Source organism: Labeo rohita, chromosome 17 (assembly GCF_022985175.1).
Source record: "Labeo rohita strain BAU-BD-2019 chromosome 17, IGBB_LRoh.1.0, whole genome shotgun sequence".
In the NCBI taxonomy this organism is placed as follows: domain Eukaryota; kingdom Metazoa; phylum Chordata; class Actinopteri; order Cypriniformes; family Cyprinidae; genus Labeo; species Labeo rohita.
The window spans coordinates 30,048,933-30,063,507 of NC_066885.1; the positions used below are offsets into that span (position 1 = coordinate 30,048,933).

Genomic DNA, 14,575 nt, shown 5'->3' on the forward strand with positions numbered 1-14,575 from the left:
AGTTTTCATTATGTTTTCATGACAGGTTTATTCAAACATACATATATAATTAACATTTATTAAGCTCCCTCCTAGTGTTTTTTATTGCTAACCAATAAAAAGGTAAACTGTGGATAACTTTCCTGAGGTATGTGACGTTAAGTGACATTGTTCACAGACTGTTTTATTCGACTTATTATTTATTTGTCTTTCTTTCAGTCAAAACACTGATTGAGTGATTATATGAGACATGATACATTTCATTATGTTGTACTGTATCTTGCAACAAACCTTCTGATGTTCATTCGTGTTTATTTTGCACTATAACTTGTATTAAAGTGGAAGAGACTCGCTCTCCGCACTGCCACTTGCACTGAAGCTGCTACAGCGATCTGTCATGCTATATTTAAGAGCGTCAAAACGCCATTTATTGTTTGAATGTTGTGATAAAATGGACAGGATTTGAAAGCTAAGACTTTGTTGCTTATCAGAAGTAACAAAGCATAAAGCTCTTTGCATTTATTGGAATAAACATATATTCTTTAGGCAAGCTGCTGTCTTGACACGCCTTCTTCGGCTGTTTTTAAACAGTTGGCCTATGGTGCAGATAATTGCTGTTACCGATACCAATTATTGGCCAAAATGTGAAATGTTGTCGTGTTCTGTCCTTAAAGAGTAGTTTAAAACCACAATTAACTGTCTGGTTTCTACAACTTTCACTTAGGATCAAAAATCTGCCTTTAAACATAAAGATTTAAAACTTTTCGTGATAATTATCGATATTGACTGATATGAAAAATTTCATCATGATAATTTTTTGGCCATATCACCGAGCCCTAGTTTCACCACAGCATTTATAAATTGTCTTTTAAGAAAATGACAAGATTACAATCATGTTATGTTATACAAAAATAAAACTGGTTCTACTCTGAGTATGTCATTCATTGAAAAATTTTAAACACCTTTTATTGTCCCCTGGTTGGATTTATTATTATTATTATTATTTTTTTTTTTTTTAAGGTCAATTTGCAGTTTGTCATTTTTGTGTATTGTGTATAATGATCAGATGTTACAAAATGAATATTGTTTTGTCCACTTTCTGAGTAAGAAATTGTTTCCAGGCAGACAGGACTTGGAGTGACTCAGAAAGAGTGTAAATATTGCATCACTGTACCTGCATAGGCCTTTTGTTTTATGGCACGTATCTACCATTTTGCGACCGACTGCTGTCTCGATTGTGTTGTCTGGGAAGCACAAAGTGACAGAGACTCCCCAGGGGCCCTGGTAAGCCCAAACACAGTTCCTCTGACACAGCACATTCCTCAAGTCGGCTTTCCTTCGTTTTCTTCGTCCTCAGCTTCCCTCGGGCTGTTCATTGCTTCATCCTTAAACGTACCTAAACAATATCCAACTTGTTTTCCGTCGCCCACTCATTACGGGAATCCTGTTGTTGCTGGTAACCAAAGACGGCCCAGGACGATGAGGTCATTGCTGGTGTAAGCGTCCTGCCTCTACCCCAGCTTCCTCTCGCAGCAGAAAGGATGAGCCCTTCCCTCTCTAAAACAATGGCATCTTTCTTTTTGCTCAGATTGATCTATAGAGAGACATACAGAAAAGTGGCCAGACGGACAGAGGTCAGACTGAGAAACCAGACTGTTATTGTCATCTTTTCTTACCATTCAATGCTTAACTCTTTCTTGTTGATGTGGCATGCAAATAGCTCTGCCATTTGACCCTTGTGATCTCGAAACAGATAGATCTTAAAATAGAGCAATGACTGATAAAAGTGGCTAATGGAGATGACTTGTGTATGTGAAACACTGTGGTTATGTCATCATCAGCTGGCTCATAGCGTTTCTGGCATGGGTTTAGCTGCTGAATGCCTCAGATGTTTTCTGGGGTCATTTATACTCAGTATTTGTGAGAAGCAGTCAAATGAGAGGTTGTACTTCACACAACTGTCATGCTTTCATATAAAATGATGTCATTCAGAATTCCTTCAAAACACGGTGACGTGGCAAAGTCAGAATGCTCTTTGGTTTTCTTGTGATTCTCTGATCATGCTACAGATCCTAGTATAATTTTCCAGTTAATGGAAAAACATCTATAAAACTATCTTTATAACTGATTAATCTAGGGTGTGAATCTTTGGGTATACAGCGAAGCAGATTCATAATGATTAAAATTTGATTTGGATGAATTATTTAATTCTGTATTTTTAAAATGTGTTAACAGTAGCGATGGAAGATTTGACCAAAATTTTAAAAGTTTGTAACTTTAGATGCCAATTCATGATACCAATTAAAACAGTGCAGTCTTTGCAAAGTTATTGTAACTGTAAACGGTCAACTGTAAACAATTGTGATCACTCTATCAATCTACTGTTTATCTTCAGCTTTACTATAGAAGGTATCCACCCTGTATTAATGTGATGAATAGCAGTCTAATAACTGTTTCACACACGTCTTACTCCCTACCAAGGGGAGTGATGCTGGGCAATGATGTCATCTCACTATTAAAGTAAAGACTTAAGACATTATCCAGAAAACCACTCCTCATATGTGGAAACATTGACTTTCTCATGACCCCCTGATCCTGTAAAGAATTTAAAATTCCATAACAGAGAAACACTTTTTAGGGTGTTGTAATTCCTAACCAGGATGGGAAAGATAACTGTTTAGCCCATGACTCAGTAAAACTGTTTCTTAAAGACAACATGAAACAGAATTTGTATCAGCGAATGATATTAATTGAAATTTGGATTAGATTGAGACTTGTAGGCATCCTATACCAGAATTAACCAACATAGATGCACATTGGCTAAATAGCTGGTTGGTTATTGATTAAAGGGATAGTTGACCCAAAAATGAAAAGTCTGTCATTAATTATTCACTCTCATGTCATTCCAAACCTGTAAGACGTTTGTTCATCTTCGGAACACAAATTAAGATAATTTTGATGAAATAGATAACAACACAACTGACACGTGACGTCAGAATGCCAACTATTGTGTCAGCAGCACCACACGTGCATTGTGGTATTCTCATGAATGTGTGTCGAAGACTAACATATTTTTTGGTCTTTGCACACAAAAAGTATTTTCGTTTTTTTGGGTAAACTATCCCTTTAACATTTTGGGTATTTTAGCTAGTTTTAGAGAGCTGTGCAACAAGAAAAATATCTGAAGGAACAGGAACTAGGAATGCCATGAGCTGGATCCAAGCAGATGTTGCGTTTTTGACAAGCAATGTATCAGAGCCTTTGTGCTATCTACTTTGGCTTCAACTGGTTTACCATTACTGAAAATAAATAAATAAGTAATCACAGTATAACAGTTTCAGGAAAGCTGTGAAATTAGCTGGTTTGAAAAAAAAAAAAAAAAAAAAAAAAAAAAAAAACCATATTTAAATATTTGGGTTCTTGAATTGATTGCCTTACAAACGGTCTTTTCCTCATCATCATTCCCGGTCACGGGTGAAGAGCTTATCTCTTATCTTTCCTTTTAATTTTTCCCCTCTTTTCCATCAACTAAAGATGAAGAGACACTTTGATTTGATCCAAGAAATGTAACAAGCTCAGCTGTATGCTGTGGGTTGTGCTGTTAATAAGTTGTGTAACGTGTGCCTCAGTGGACAGACGGCGTGCTCTGTCCCCTCTCTTCTCTTCTGCTCGAATGTGACTCAAGTAAGGCTTGTAGATGGAATGATTCATGGGAGTGATGAAAACCAAGCCAAAATTGTATTGCCATCATTAAAAATCCAAGACAGTGTGCGACAAACTCATTTTAACGCAGCCTGTGTTTGTTTGTGCCTCGCGATGACAGGGATACTTATTTGTTTGTCTTATTCTTAACCCTTGACAAGGAGAGCCACCATTATTTAAGCGAGATTGTATGTATATTCTGCATTTTATTTTCAGTCAGTGTCACTAAAATTTAATTTCAACTTACGTACGTATCATGCATCAATGAGCAATTGGGCCTCGGAGACAGAACTGGCTGTTGGGTAGAATTAGGCCAGTGAAAAGAATGGTGGAACACTTCGTGAAAAGGTGGCAATTTGGTTTTTGCCCCCTCACTCTGAATTTGCATACCTGTGCACTGCTCCAGTCAGGGAAGCTCATGCAAATTGGAATCACCTATGCAAATGAGGTCAGCCTGTAGGAGGAGAGGAGGAAAGGCAAGTAGACCGTGTTGGCATGCAGGCCTTTTCCCGCTCACGCAGCCCGCAAGAACACGGCAATGCAAACTCTGTGATGGGCATACACCCACTCAACTCACTTCTTTCCCTAATAGCAGTGTGTTTGCAGTAAGAGAGACTGGAAATAGCCTCCGCTCGGTTGCTGTCTGAGCCCTCAAAAATCTAGCTTTCTTACCAAACCATTGTTGCCTGCATGCATTAAACATATGGCACAGACTCAAGGTCTTGTACTGTCTTATCTGAGAACTGTGCGAGAGCAGAGTTTCCTCTTTTTCAGTGGCTTAATTTCCCATGCTTTATGGGACATTGCCTTAGCAAGAAGTGGAGCTGGAATTTATCGTCTTTTGGCTCCTGGACTTGGGGTACGTAGAGTTAGGAGATGAAAGCATCCTTGCCGCAGGATATCCTGTGGTGTTGCTTTTTGCCTTTAAGATGGTTGGGAGGGGGAGTGCAAAGGGACGGAAACCACCACCTCAAATTGACATTGTGACAATAAAGGGTGATAAGACCCCAGCTCAGCACTTTACAAACCACCACCTGCCTATAATTGCCTCAGTCCTTTTGTTTTATCCTTATCTCTAAAAGTTTCTAAAAAGTCTCTAAATCTAAAAAAGATTTTTTTTTTACGGTCTAAGCTAAGCTCTGTATTTAATGTGTTTTTTATATGAAACACCCTTGGATCATATCTGGCTCAAAATAAGTCATTCAAAGAGGATTTTTGATAACGTGATGATTTATAAATCTGGTTTAAGCAACATTTTGTACTCTAAAACTTTATTTGTTGTTATAGGTCAAATCATGTATTCAGGTTATTTCCCTCAGACGTTCGGATTCTTACTGCTTGTTTGAAGTCACACACACACGTGGAATTTTACAGTGTTTACCCATGCTTACCCATGCACATTGCTTTTTTTCTCATTAAAAAAGCCGTCACAATTTCCTTTAAGCGGTCCCACCATCAAGTTGTCTCAACCAATGGCATGGAATAGGGATGGGACTATCTCTTTGAACCATGGCAGAAAGTGGAATTGTTTGTTTTAAAACGGTCTTTATAAAACCGTATTTATTTCTGTTTTGTGGCACATAAATCTCATACTTTACCTTCAAAGTAATCATGTTGATTCAAATTGACCATATTTACATTTATAATACACATTCCTGTTCCTCTGAAATGACTTTCCTGTTCGACTGATGTACCAAGGCCACTTAAGTTTCAACAAATAGGTACTGACAGTGTTTTATGTTGCATTCAAGTTTAGGTCCATTCAGATATTGAATGACCACTTTTTTATAATTAATTCCTGATGGATAAAAACTATTACCCTACTGTAGGGGTTTTTTTTTTTGGAATTTTGGAAACTTTACAGGACTTTTATGGAAATTTACTGGAAATTTTCCACTCCTTTGCAACCCTATTTTTTATGCTTCACGAAATCTTTAAAAGTGGGCTGAAAAGTACTAGATGTTTCAGTTTTCCCAATCGGCTCCTTTTTTTCTTTTTCTTTTTTTTTTTGGTGATAAAATGCTGACTCCCACTCTCTTTCTCTTTCTCTCCTCCGGCAGCACTTGGTATCGTGGGACGCGGGTAAACCGGAGTGTCTCCTGCAGCTGGTGAAAGAGCTGTTGCAGCAGTACCATCAGTACCAGTGCCAGCGGCTTCGTGACAGTTCCCGCTTGCTCTTTGAATATGGCAGCCTGCTGGAAGACCCCAACTATGGCCGCAGTATGGAGATCTACGCTGGCCGCAAGAACAGCTGGGTACCAGTGCTGCATCACCTTACACACTTCCATTAGCACAATAGTCAAATGTTTCTATTCAGTGAAATTCTGAGAATCCATCCATCCATGCTGGAGCACCCCCTTGTGCACCCCCTTGTCCCTGGAGCACCCCCTTGTCCCTTGTCCCCCTTGGAGCACCCCCTTTATCCCTGTGTCTCAGGCCAAATCATGGATAAAAAAAAAATTAAATTCATTAAATTATCAACAATTGTACATTAGGTGGTTATTTAATATATTAATATATAAAACATCACACATACTTTTACTAAAACATATATGAAGTGATGATAACTCTTTTACTAAAGCATATATGAAGTGATAATAAAGCATTTCATTCATTTCATTCAAATTTTAAAGTCCACCTTTGTAATTCTCTAATTAACGGCACTGATTTGTTATTTAGCTGACACTTTTACACAGTGCTACTGGGAGTTCTCTTACGCATAGTGCAACTTCCTGGAACAACCAGAAATTAGGTGGCGTATTCAGTGGTGATCGTTCATCCCATTTGGGGTTTGAAGCAAAAACTTTATGTATGTGTTGTTCTGTTAAAATCACAAACTATGGTGTGGGCCTGAGCATCAATGTCACAGGATGCACACACAGGGCCGTGGGTTCTTGATGAAGTGCAAAGCAAATTGCACAAACGGTCAAAAACGAACACCTACTCCCTTAGAAATGGGGTTCCGTAATATGGTCGTGTTTTGGGGAAGAGTGTAATGTGTTGGGCTGTGGGCGTGAGTGTATTGCTTCATGGGCTTCAATCTTTAAAGGGATGTGGTAAACTGTGGTCTGTGGGATAACAGACTGTGATTAGGAAACATTTGTGTAATCTTAAAATGATGTAACCCAAGTTATGTATATTAAATGAATGTAAACAAGGACTCATACAGCGAATTGCATTCGAAAGTGAATAGGCCTATACTCTACTTCATCTAGAGAACATTTGAAAGAGAATTTGAAAGGAACACTCTGGGAGCACACCATAATTCTGTCACATGGGTTGCTAAACTGAATCAAAATTATACCTTGACAATAGTGGCTTGGCCAGTGCATCAGTACATTGTTTGACAACATAAGAAATTATTTAGTTTTAACGTTTGCTGAAAAACATCACCTCGAAAAGGACATACAATACAATGTTAAAAAATATAGTTCCTTTAATAAAGTTCCTTTAATATAGCTTCTTTAACAGGAAAAGGAATAGATTTGTGTAACAAACAGACTAATTTAAAAAAATAATATTTCCACCATAGCTCATATTGCCACAGAAGTAGAGGTTTCTGATTTGCAAATAAATTCAAGTCAAGTCACGTTTATTTATAAAATGCCTTATACAATACAGATTATTAAAAAAAAAGCTTCATAGTAATAAACGACACAGTAACAGTTAATGTTGCAAAATGCATCAGTTATTAAACAATTTCAGCTGTAAAGCAGCTCTACAAAATACAGTAGTGTAATTTTCAACTTAGTTTATTTCAATGTTGGTTCAGTTTAGTTAATAACAGTGTTAAGTTCATCAGTTCAACAGTTGCAAAGTTCATCAGTTATGAAACAAACTCAGTTCAGCCGTAAAGCAGCTCTACAGAAGATAGTATAGCATTATTTAGCTCAATGTTGTTAAATGCTGATTTAGTTAAGTTGAGTAACAGATGTTTTAAAAGATCTCTACATTGTGTGACTCAGAATTTTTTATTTAAATAGTTGATCCAGTTCACAAGACTGATGTAAATGGTTCCTTCACAAATAAAACTAATTTGGTTCTTCTCACTTACTGATCAAGTAGTTGCCTGCTTTAACAGCTGGAGGTGGAGTTACAGATTATCAGTGCATAATGACTTAAATACATTTTGAGTTTTGAATTTCCATGACTCCCAGTCATCTGAGTCAGAATATCAAGATTTGAAAATCCCATGTTTTGCTATCCAGGATCAGGCAATCCATTTTACATTTGGATTGGATTGGATCACCCTGATCCAGATCCTTTCAGATTACCAAACACAGATTGCCAGTGCTCTAAATAAGACTACAGTTCTCAGTGAGCTTTATGAAGAACAATAGGTAGAATAGTCTGTATTGGGTCACTTTGGGTTTTTATTGTAATTGTTGGAAACAAATGTTATACAGTGATAAATGACAGTTAAACAAATCGATTGCAGATATAAAAAGATGTTTATGTACTACATGATTACATGATACAGATATTGTATTATTTGACCAATTTTAGTTTTTAGACACCAATGGAGTTTTGGTTCCTTGCCGCTTTGCCTCTGGCTTGCTTATTTGGGGAAACTTGATTTCCAGCGATATCATGTACTATTTGAACTGAACTGAGCTGGATGTTGGCATCACTAAATTCAATAATGAACTGCCTTTAACTAAAAATTGAGTGTTGTCCTTTTGCAGTATTGACACGCTATTTTCCTATCTGTATCGTTAAAGCGCTATATAAATAAAGATGACTTGACTTTACTTGTTACTGAAATCCACCCTTCTGATGCGATCAGGCTCATTTAGATTTTTTTTTAAGCAAAGGAATACCAGTTTTACTAATAACCAGACACTGAAGGTTTCAAAGTCAAAACCAAGACTGAATTATGAGATCTAAAATGATTTGTAGTTTTTTTGTTTGTTTTGTTTGTTTGTTTTTTGAACAACTGTACTCTGATCAGATTTATTTTGATCAACTGGGCCCAGAGAACTAGGAAAGTCTATTGTATGTCTTCCATCCATCCATCCATTTCAAGACCGCTTGCCCTGTGTAGGATTGCACAGATGCTGGAGCCTATCCCAGCAACTCGAACTGCAGCATGGACACTGGTCCATTGTAGGGCTAACAGTCAAAAAACTTATGGTATGGGCATTTTAATGCGACTTTGGCTGCTTTTATGAAGCTTGAAAGCCTCAGTCCCCATTCATTTTAATTTGATGGAAAAGAGCGATTGTGTTTCATGGCAGAAATAAAGTCAAGTTTGGTACAACATCAGAATGAGAAATAAAGACAGAATTATTTCTTTAACAAGTAGGTTACTGTGTAAGGAATGTTACAGAATGTGTGTGTGTGTTCACTATTTGATGCTCATGTGTTTTTTTGTTTTCTTTCTTCTTCTTCTAGACGGGGGGAGTTTTCGGCTCGATTCCTTCTCAAACTCCCTGTGGATTTTAGCAACATTCCCATCTATCTTCTCAAGGTAAGACACTTTTGGCAAGATCATACACCCCCACTTCTTTGATTTGTTTGGAGAACGGATGTTTATCTGTTTATCAGTGCATGAAAATGTCTCCACAAAATGTTGCATGTAAAAGTGCATGTAAGAATATGTCGCTCTTGTGCGAGCGTTCATTTCTATGCTCTTGTTTGTGCGTGTGTGTAGGCTGCGAGTTGACTAATCAGCAGCCTGTCACTCCCAATCAACTCTGAGCTGTGTTGTGTCTGCAGGCCCTCTCTCTCTCGCCTCCCCTTCCAGTCACCCTGTGTCTTGCCCTCCCTCCCCTTTTTTTTTCTTTTCTCTATCCCCATCTCTGCCGCACCACTGTGTGTATGTTTGTGCCCATGTGTGCGTGAGAGGGCGTGTACGGCCTCGGGAGGCCCTTGCTCTATGGCCTTTTTCAGTCTGAGCCATGTTTGTCCTCCCCAAGAGAGCTGAAATGATGGTAAACATACGGAAAACAGCAGCCATCATCAGCATCACCATCACAGTGTTCAGTCCCTCAGCAGTACACTACACTCACACATAGACATGTACAGTTCACTCCCAGTAGACCATACTGGACTGAAACCCACTTTAGCCACAGGTTAGCGTCCATCTGTAAGGTCACAACTGTGGGGGGTCATGATTCCCAGCTAATTTGTCATAAACCTTGACGTATCAAGACAGATCCTGACCCTGACAGATGTTTTATTTGCTGATATTTAAAAAATGCGTTGTATAATTGTAGGGCTTCTTCTGATTCAGAGAATGAGTGGTGTATGTATGGTTAAAGCTGCTGTGTATTATTTCTCACTGCAAGCTACACAAAACAAAACTCCAAAAATAATTTCAGACATCTCAAACAGATTTCAATTACAGGTCCTTTTCAAAAAATTAGCATATTGTGATAAAGTTCATTATTTTCTGTAATGTACTGATAAACATTAGACTTTCATATATTTTAGATTCATTACACACAACTGAAGTAGTTTCAAGCCTTTTATTGTTTTAATATTGATGATTTTGGCATACAGCTCATGAAAACCCAAAATTCCTATCTCAAAAAATTAGCATATTTCATCCGACCAATAAAAGAAAAGTGTTTTTAATACAAAAAAAGTCAACCTTCAAATAATTATGTTCAGTTATGCACTCAATACTTGGTCGGGAATCCTTTTGCAGAAATGACTGCTTCAATGCGGCGTGGCATGGAGGCAATCAGCCTGTGGCACTGCTGAGGTGTTATGGAGGCCCAGGATGCTTCGATAGCGGCCTTAAGCTCATCCAGAGTGTTGGGTCTTGCGTCTCTCAACTTTCTCTTCACAATATCCCACAGATTCTCTATGGGGTTCAGGTCAGGAGAGTTGGCAGGCCAATTGAGCACAGTAATACCATGGTCAGTAAACCATTTACCAGTGGTTTTGGCACTGTGAGCAGGTGCCAGGTCGTGCTGAAAAATGAAATCTTCATCTCCATAAAGCTTTTCAGCAGATGGAAGCATGAAGTGCTCCAAAATCTCCTGATAGCTAGCTGCATTGACCGCAGCTGACATGGCACCCCAGACCATCACTGACTGTGGGTACTTGACACTGGACTTCAGGCATTTTGGCATTTCCCTCTCCCCAGTCTTCCTCCAGACTCTGGCACCTTGATTTCCGAATGACATGCAAAATTTGCTTTCATCCGAAAAAAGTACTTTGGACCACTGAGCAACAGTCCAGTGCTGCTTCTCTGTAGCCCAGGTCAGGAGCTTCTGCCGCTGTTTCTGGTTCAAAAGTGGCTTGACCTGGGGAATGCGGCACCTGTAGCCCATTTCCTGCACACACCTGTACACGGTGGCTCTGGATGTTTCTACTCCAGACTCAGTCCACTGCTTCCGCAGGTCCCCCAAGGTCTGGAATCGGTCCTTCTCCACAATCTTCCTCAGGGTCCGGTCACCTCTTCTCGTTGTGCAGCGTTTTCTGCCACACTTTTTCCTTCCCACAGACTTCCCACTGAGGTGCCTCGATACAGCACTCTGGGAACAGCCTATTCGTTCAGAAATTTCTTTCTGTGTCTTACCCTCTTGCTTGAGGGTGTCAATGATGGCCTTCTGGACAGCAGTCAGGTCGGCAGTCTTACCCACGATTGCGGTTTTGAGTAATGAACCAGGCTGGGAGTTTTTAAAAGCCTCAGGAATCTTTTGCAGGTGTTTAGAGTTAATTAGTTGATTCAGATGATTAGGTTAATAGCTCGTTTAGAGAACCTTTTCATGATATGCTAATTTTTTGAGATAGGAATTTTGGGTTTTCATGAGCTGTATGCCAAAATCATCAATATTAAAACAATAAAAGGCTTGAAACTACTTCAGTTGTGTGTAATGAATCTAAAATATATGAAAGTCTAATGTTTATCAGTACATTACAGAAAATAATGAACTTTATCACAATATGCTAATTTTTTGAAAAGGACCTGTACATTTGGTTTCCAGGTTTCTGTGAAACTATTGCCCTAGATACAGGACAAATCATTTTTATCAGTCTGGACAGCCTGTGGTCACCATAATGTAAGGTTCTCAGTTTTATTGTCATGGGTGCCTTGATTTAAGCTGCATGTCTTCTGCTGAGATTTTTTTTTCTATTACAACAGTGATTGTCGTGATTTGCCATAGATGGTTTTATGCACAGACCATTTTCCACAGAAACAACTGATGACCAGATTTATCTCTGTAAAATGTGCTTGTGGAAGACCAGTGGAATGTCTGCCTCTGTACAATGGAAAAGCTCTGAAAATTGGCACCTAAATTTGCCTGGTTGGCATTGAAGAGTAGCCAGAAAAGGTCAAAGGGATTCAGATTTGTCAGATTTGGTATACTGGGGTTTGTTTTAAGATAAGACATGGCATGTGCATGTGATTGCTTAATGTCTGTTAAAGAACTATGCTATACTTCAAGTGAAATCGAAGAACAACCAAGTGTGGCGTCATTTTGACACGTTTAAACTGTTGGTCTATGACGATTTGGGTCAAACATGTCTTTATCTCTATGCTCTGATGCTGTTTTACCTACTTTTCTTATCACTGTCATTATTGTTGTGTGTTAGTTGTGTTTCTGAAAGGATAGCTTGCAGCACATAGTTAAATGCTCGCCTAGTTAAATGCATCGCTCCCATCGCTTATGAGCTGCTTTGGAATGTTCACAAACAGTATACTATTGCTCAGCTATTTCAAACGTCTGTTTACCCTTGAGAATGAACAGACTATATCAGAAAGAGAGTATATAGAGGCTTTTAAGGTAATATTTTGGTTACTAGAAATCCAAATATCACAGCTTGCATACACCCCCAAAACATTTGATTGGAGTCATTTGTTTGAAATTCCCATTTATCAAAGTTGTAGTTGCCTGTTAAAAAAAGTACTTTAGTGTGTCGGTGCCATAACAGTATATTCATTTATATCTGTGCATGTCCAAATTAAGATAATTGCTACTACAAGACAAAATAAGTTGTAGAAGGTCAAGCTATAATTAAACACACATGAAACACCTAAGAAAGATCTTCAGGATTATTGGAATCTTACAGTCAGGTGTGTTGGGGCAGGTTAGAGCTAAACACTGCAGGATAGGGCTGTAACGATAATCGCACAATGTCGTGAGGCGCGTTTAGTCAATGAAGCCGGTACTTTGATTAGTAGTAAAGCTCCATCACGTGCGTTCAGCTGGAGCGGCAAGTAATACACAGAGCCGTAAAGCACGGACAAGCTACGCCAAAATCGCGCGCAAAATCGAATCGGCTTCATTGACTAAGCGCGCCTCACGACATCGTGCGATTATCGTTACAGCCCTACTGCAGGACGTTGGCCCTCCAGGAGCAGGACACACCTGGCTTAACCGGTAAATGGGCCTTGGTGTACGTATATGTGGTCATTGACTTTCACTTGACAGTACTATCCTAAGCTGAGAACAGAATTGATTTAATTGTATATAATATATGGCTGCGTCACACAATAAAGGTGGAGACACTTGCTGACAGTGGAGAATAGTGAGTTAATTTATCACCAGGTTGTGGTGTATTTATCACTGGTGTGGGGGTCCCATAATTTTCTTCCTGTCCAAAACCTTATGTTACATGAATTCATAATTCGTTTGAAAGTGAGCAAACATCACAGCCTTTCATCACTTCTTTAACAAGTTGCTGGTAGATGACAGTTTGGCTCTTAAATTTTTTATCAAATCTCCAGTGACATCCCCTCCTCTCCAGGTTTGCCTTTGTCCACTGTTAGCAGAGCGAGGTCATATAGGCATCGGTAGGAATGGTGTCGTGTACCATGATAGTTGCCTGGAGTGTGCCATCTCGCCGGTTTTATCTTAGTAGGCTGGACATGTTTACCTTCGCAGATCCACTTGTGTCCCTCAGGGCACTGAGGGCTTGTCATGAGAGCAGTCTGCACTGGTGGCGAGAAATAGAGGACAATGGCAATGGTGTAGTGTAGCAATCCTACCAAGTATCAATAGTTTCTTTCCTGGTAAAGACTTGCAATTGCTGTTTTGTGTTTCTTCTTTTGGATTGACTGTGGGAGGTCGAAGTAGAAGCACTAACCCTTCCAGAAATGTTTAGCGTTTAGAAACCAGTGCTAAACAGGAATGCTCTGATTTTGATGAATATCCAAATTCATGCTCATTTTCGGCCTTAGATCAAAACAAAAGCGCATCAGTACAGACAGATCAATCCAGTAGATATGGACTGAGCACTCGTCACTGCTCTTTCATTGCTCGGTTTAGCGATGAACCCGTTCAGCTCTAAATGTCAGCTGTCCTAGTTTGCGCAACCATCGGTGAAGCGAGCTGAGGCTCTGTGTTCGTGACAGGCCTGATCAGTCTCACTCCACTGGAGCCGTACGGGCCGAGACCTAACTTCCTGTGCAGCGGGTGAGGAGGAGGATTGTGCCGTTGGCCCTCAGGGATACCACCACCACCACTGCCGATGATTATTTTAGACAACTCTGGCGAGTCACGTGCCAGGTCTACAAGTTGCTTTTTGGCTGCTGTTAAAGGGCCAATCTGTTGCTGTTGAGTAAAGTCACTGTGGAGGAATTAGTATTTATGTTTCTATCATGGTTTTAATATCTCCAAGGGGCACTTATTGGAAAGCATGAAAAACAGCAACACAGAAGAACAAATCTTGTAAATAGAACTTTTTATGTTATGCTTGCATTGTAAGCGCATTTATTTTAAAATCAGGTTCAAAAACACTGTCTCCAGGCCTGTTCACACCAAGAGTGAAATGAAAGCAAAACGAATCACTGATGACAGGCCTATTCACACCAGGAATAAAATGAAAAAGCACAACAAATCACAGTTGACAGGTTTGTTCATGTCAAGAGTGAAACAAAAAAGCACTCTGGTTATTCACATGCAAAATATAACCCATCTGATAGTACACCATGGGC

The 14,575-nt window shown here is 39.3% G+C and overlaps 1 protein-coding gene across 1 annotated transcript in view; it reads left to right on the top strand.

Annotated features, from left to right (window-relative positions):
• Nucleotides 1–14,575, top strand: part of babam2 (BRISC and BRCA1 A complex member 2) — an 82,026-nt gene that overhangs the window by 21,936 nt on the left and 45,515 nt on the right. The window contains exons 5-6 of the mRNA XM_051133311.1: nucleotides 5,742–5,944; nucleotides 9,076–9,151. Of these exons, the coding sequence (XP_050989268.1) occupies nucleotides 5,742–5,944; nucleotides 9,076–9,151 (279 nt within the window). The remainder of the gene's footprint in view (nucleotides 1–5,741; nucleotides 5,945–9,075; nucleotides 9,152–14,575) is intronic.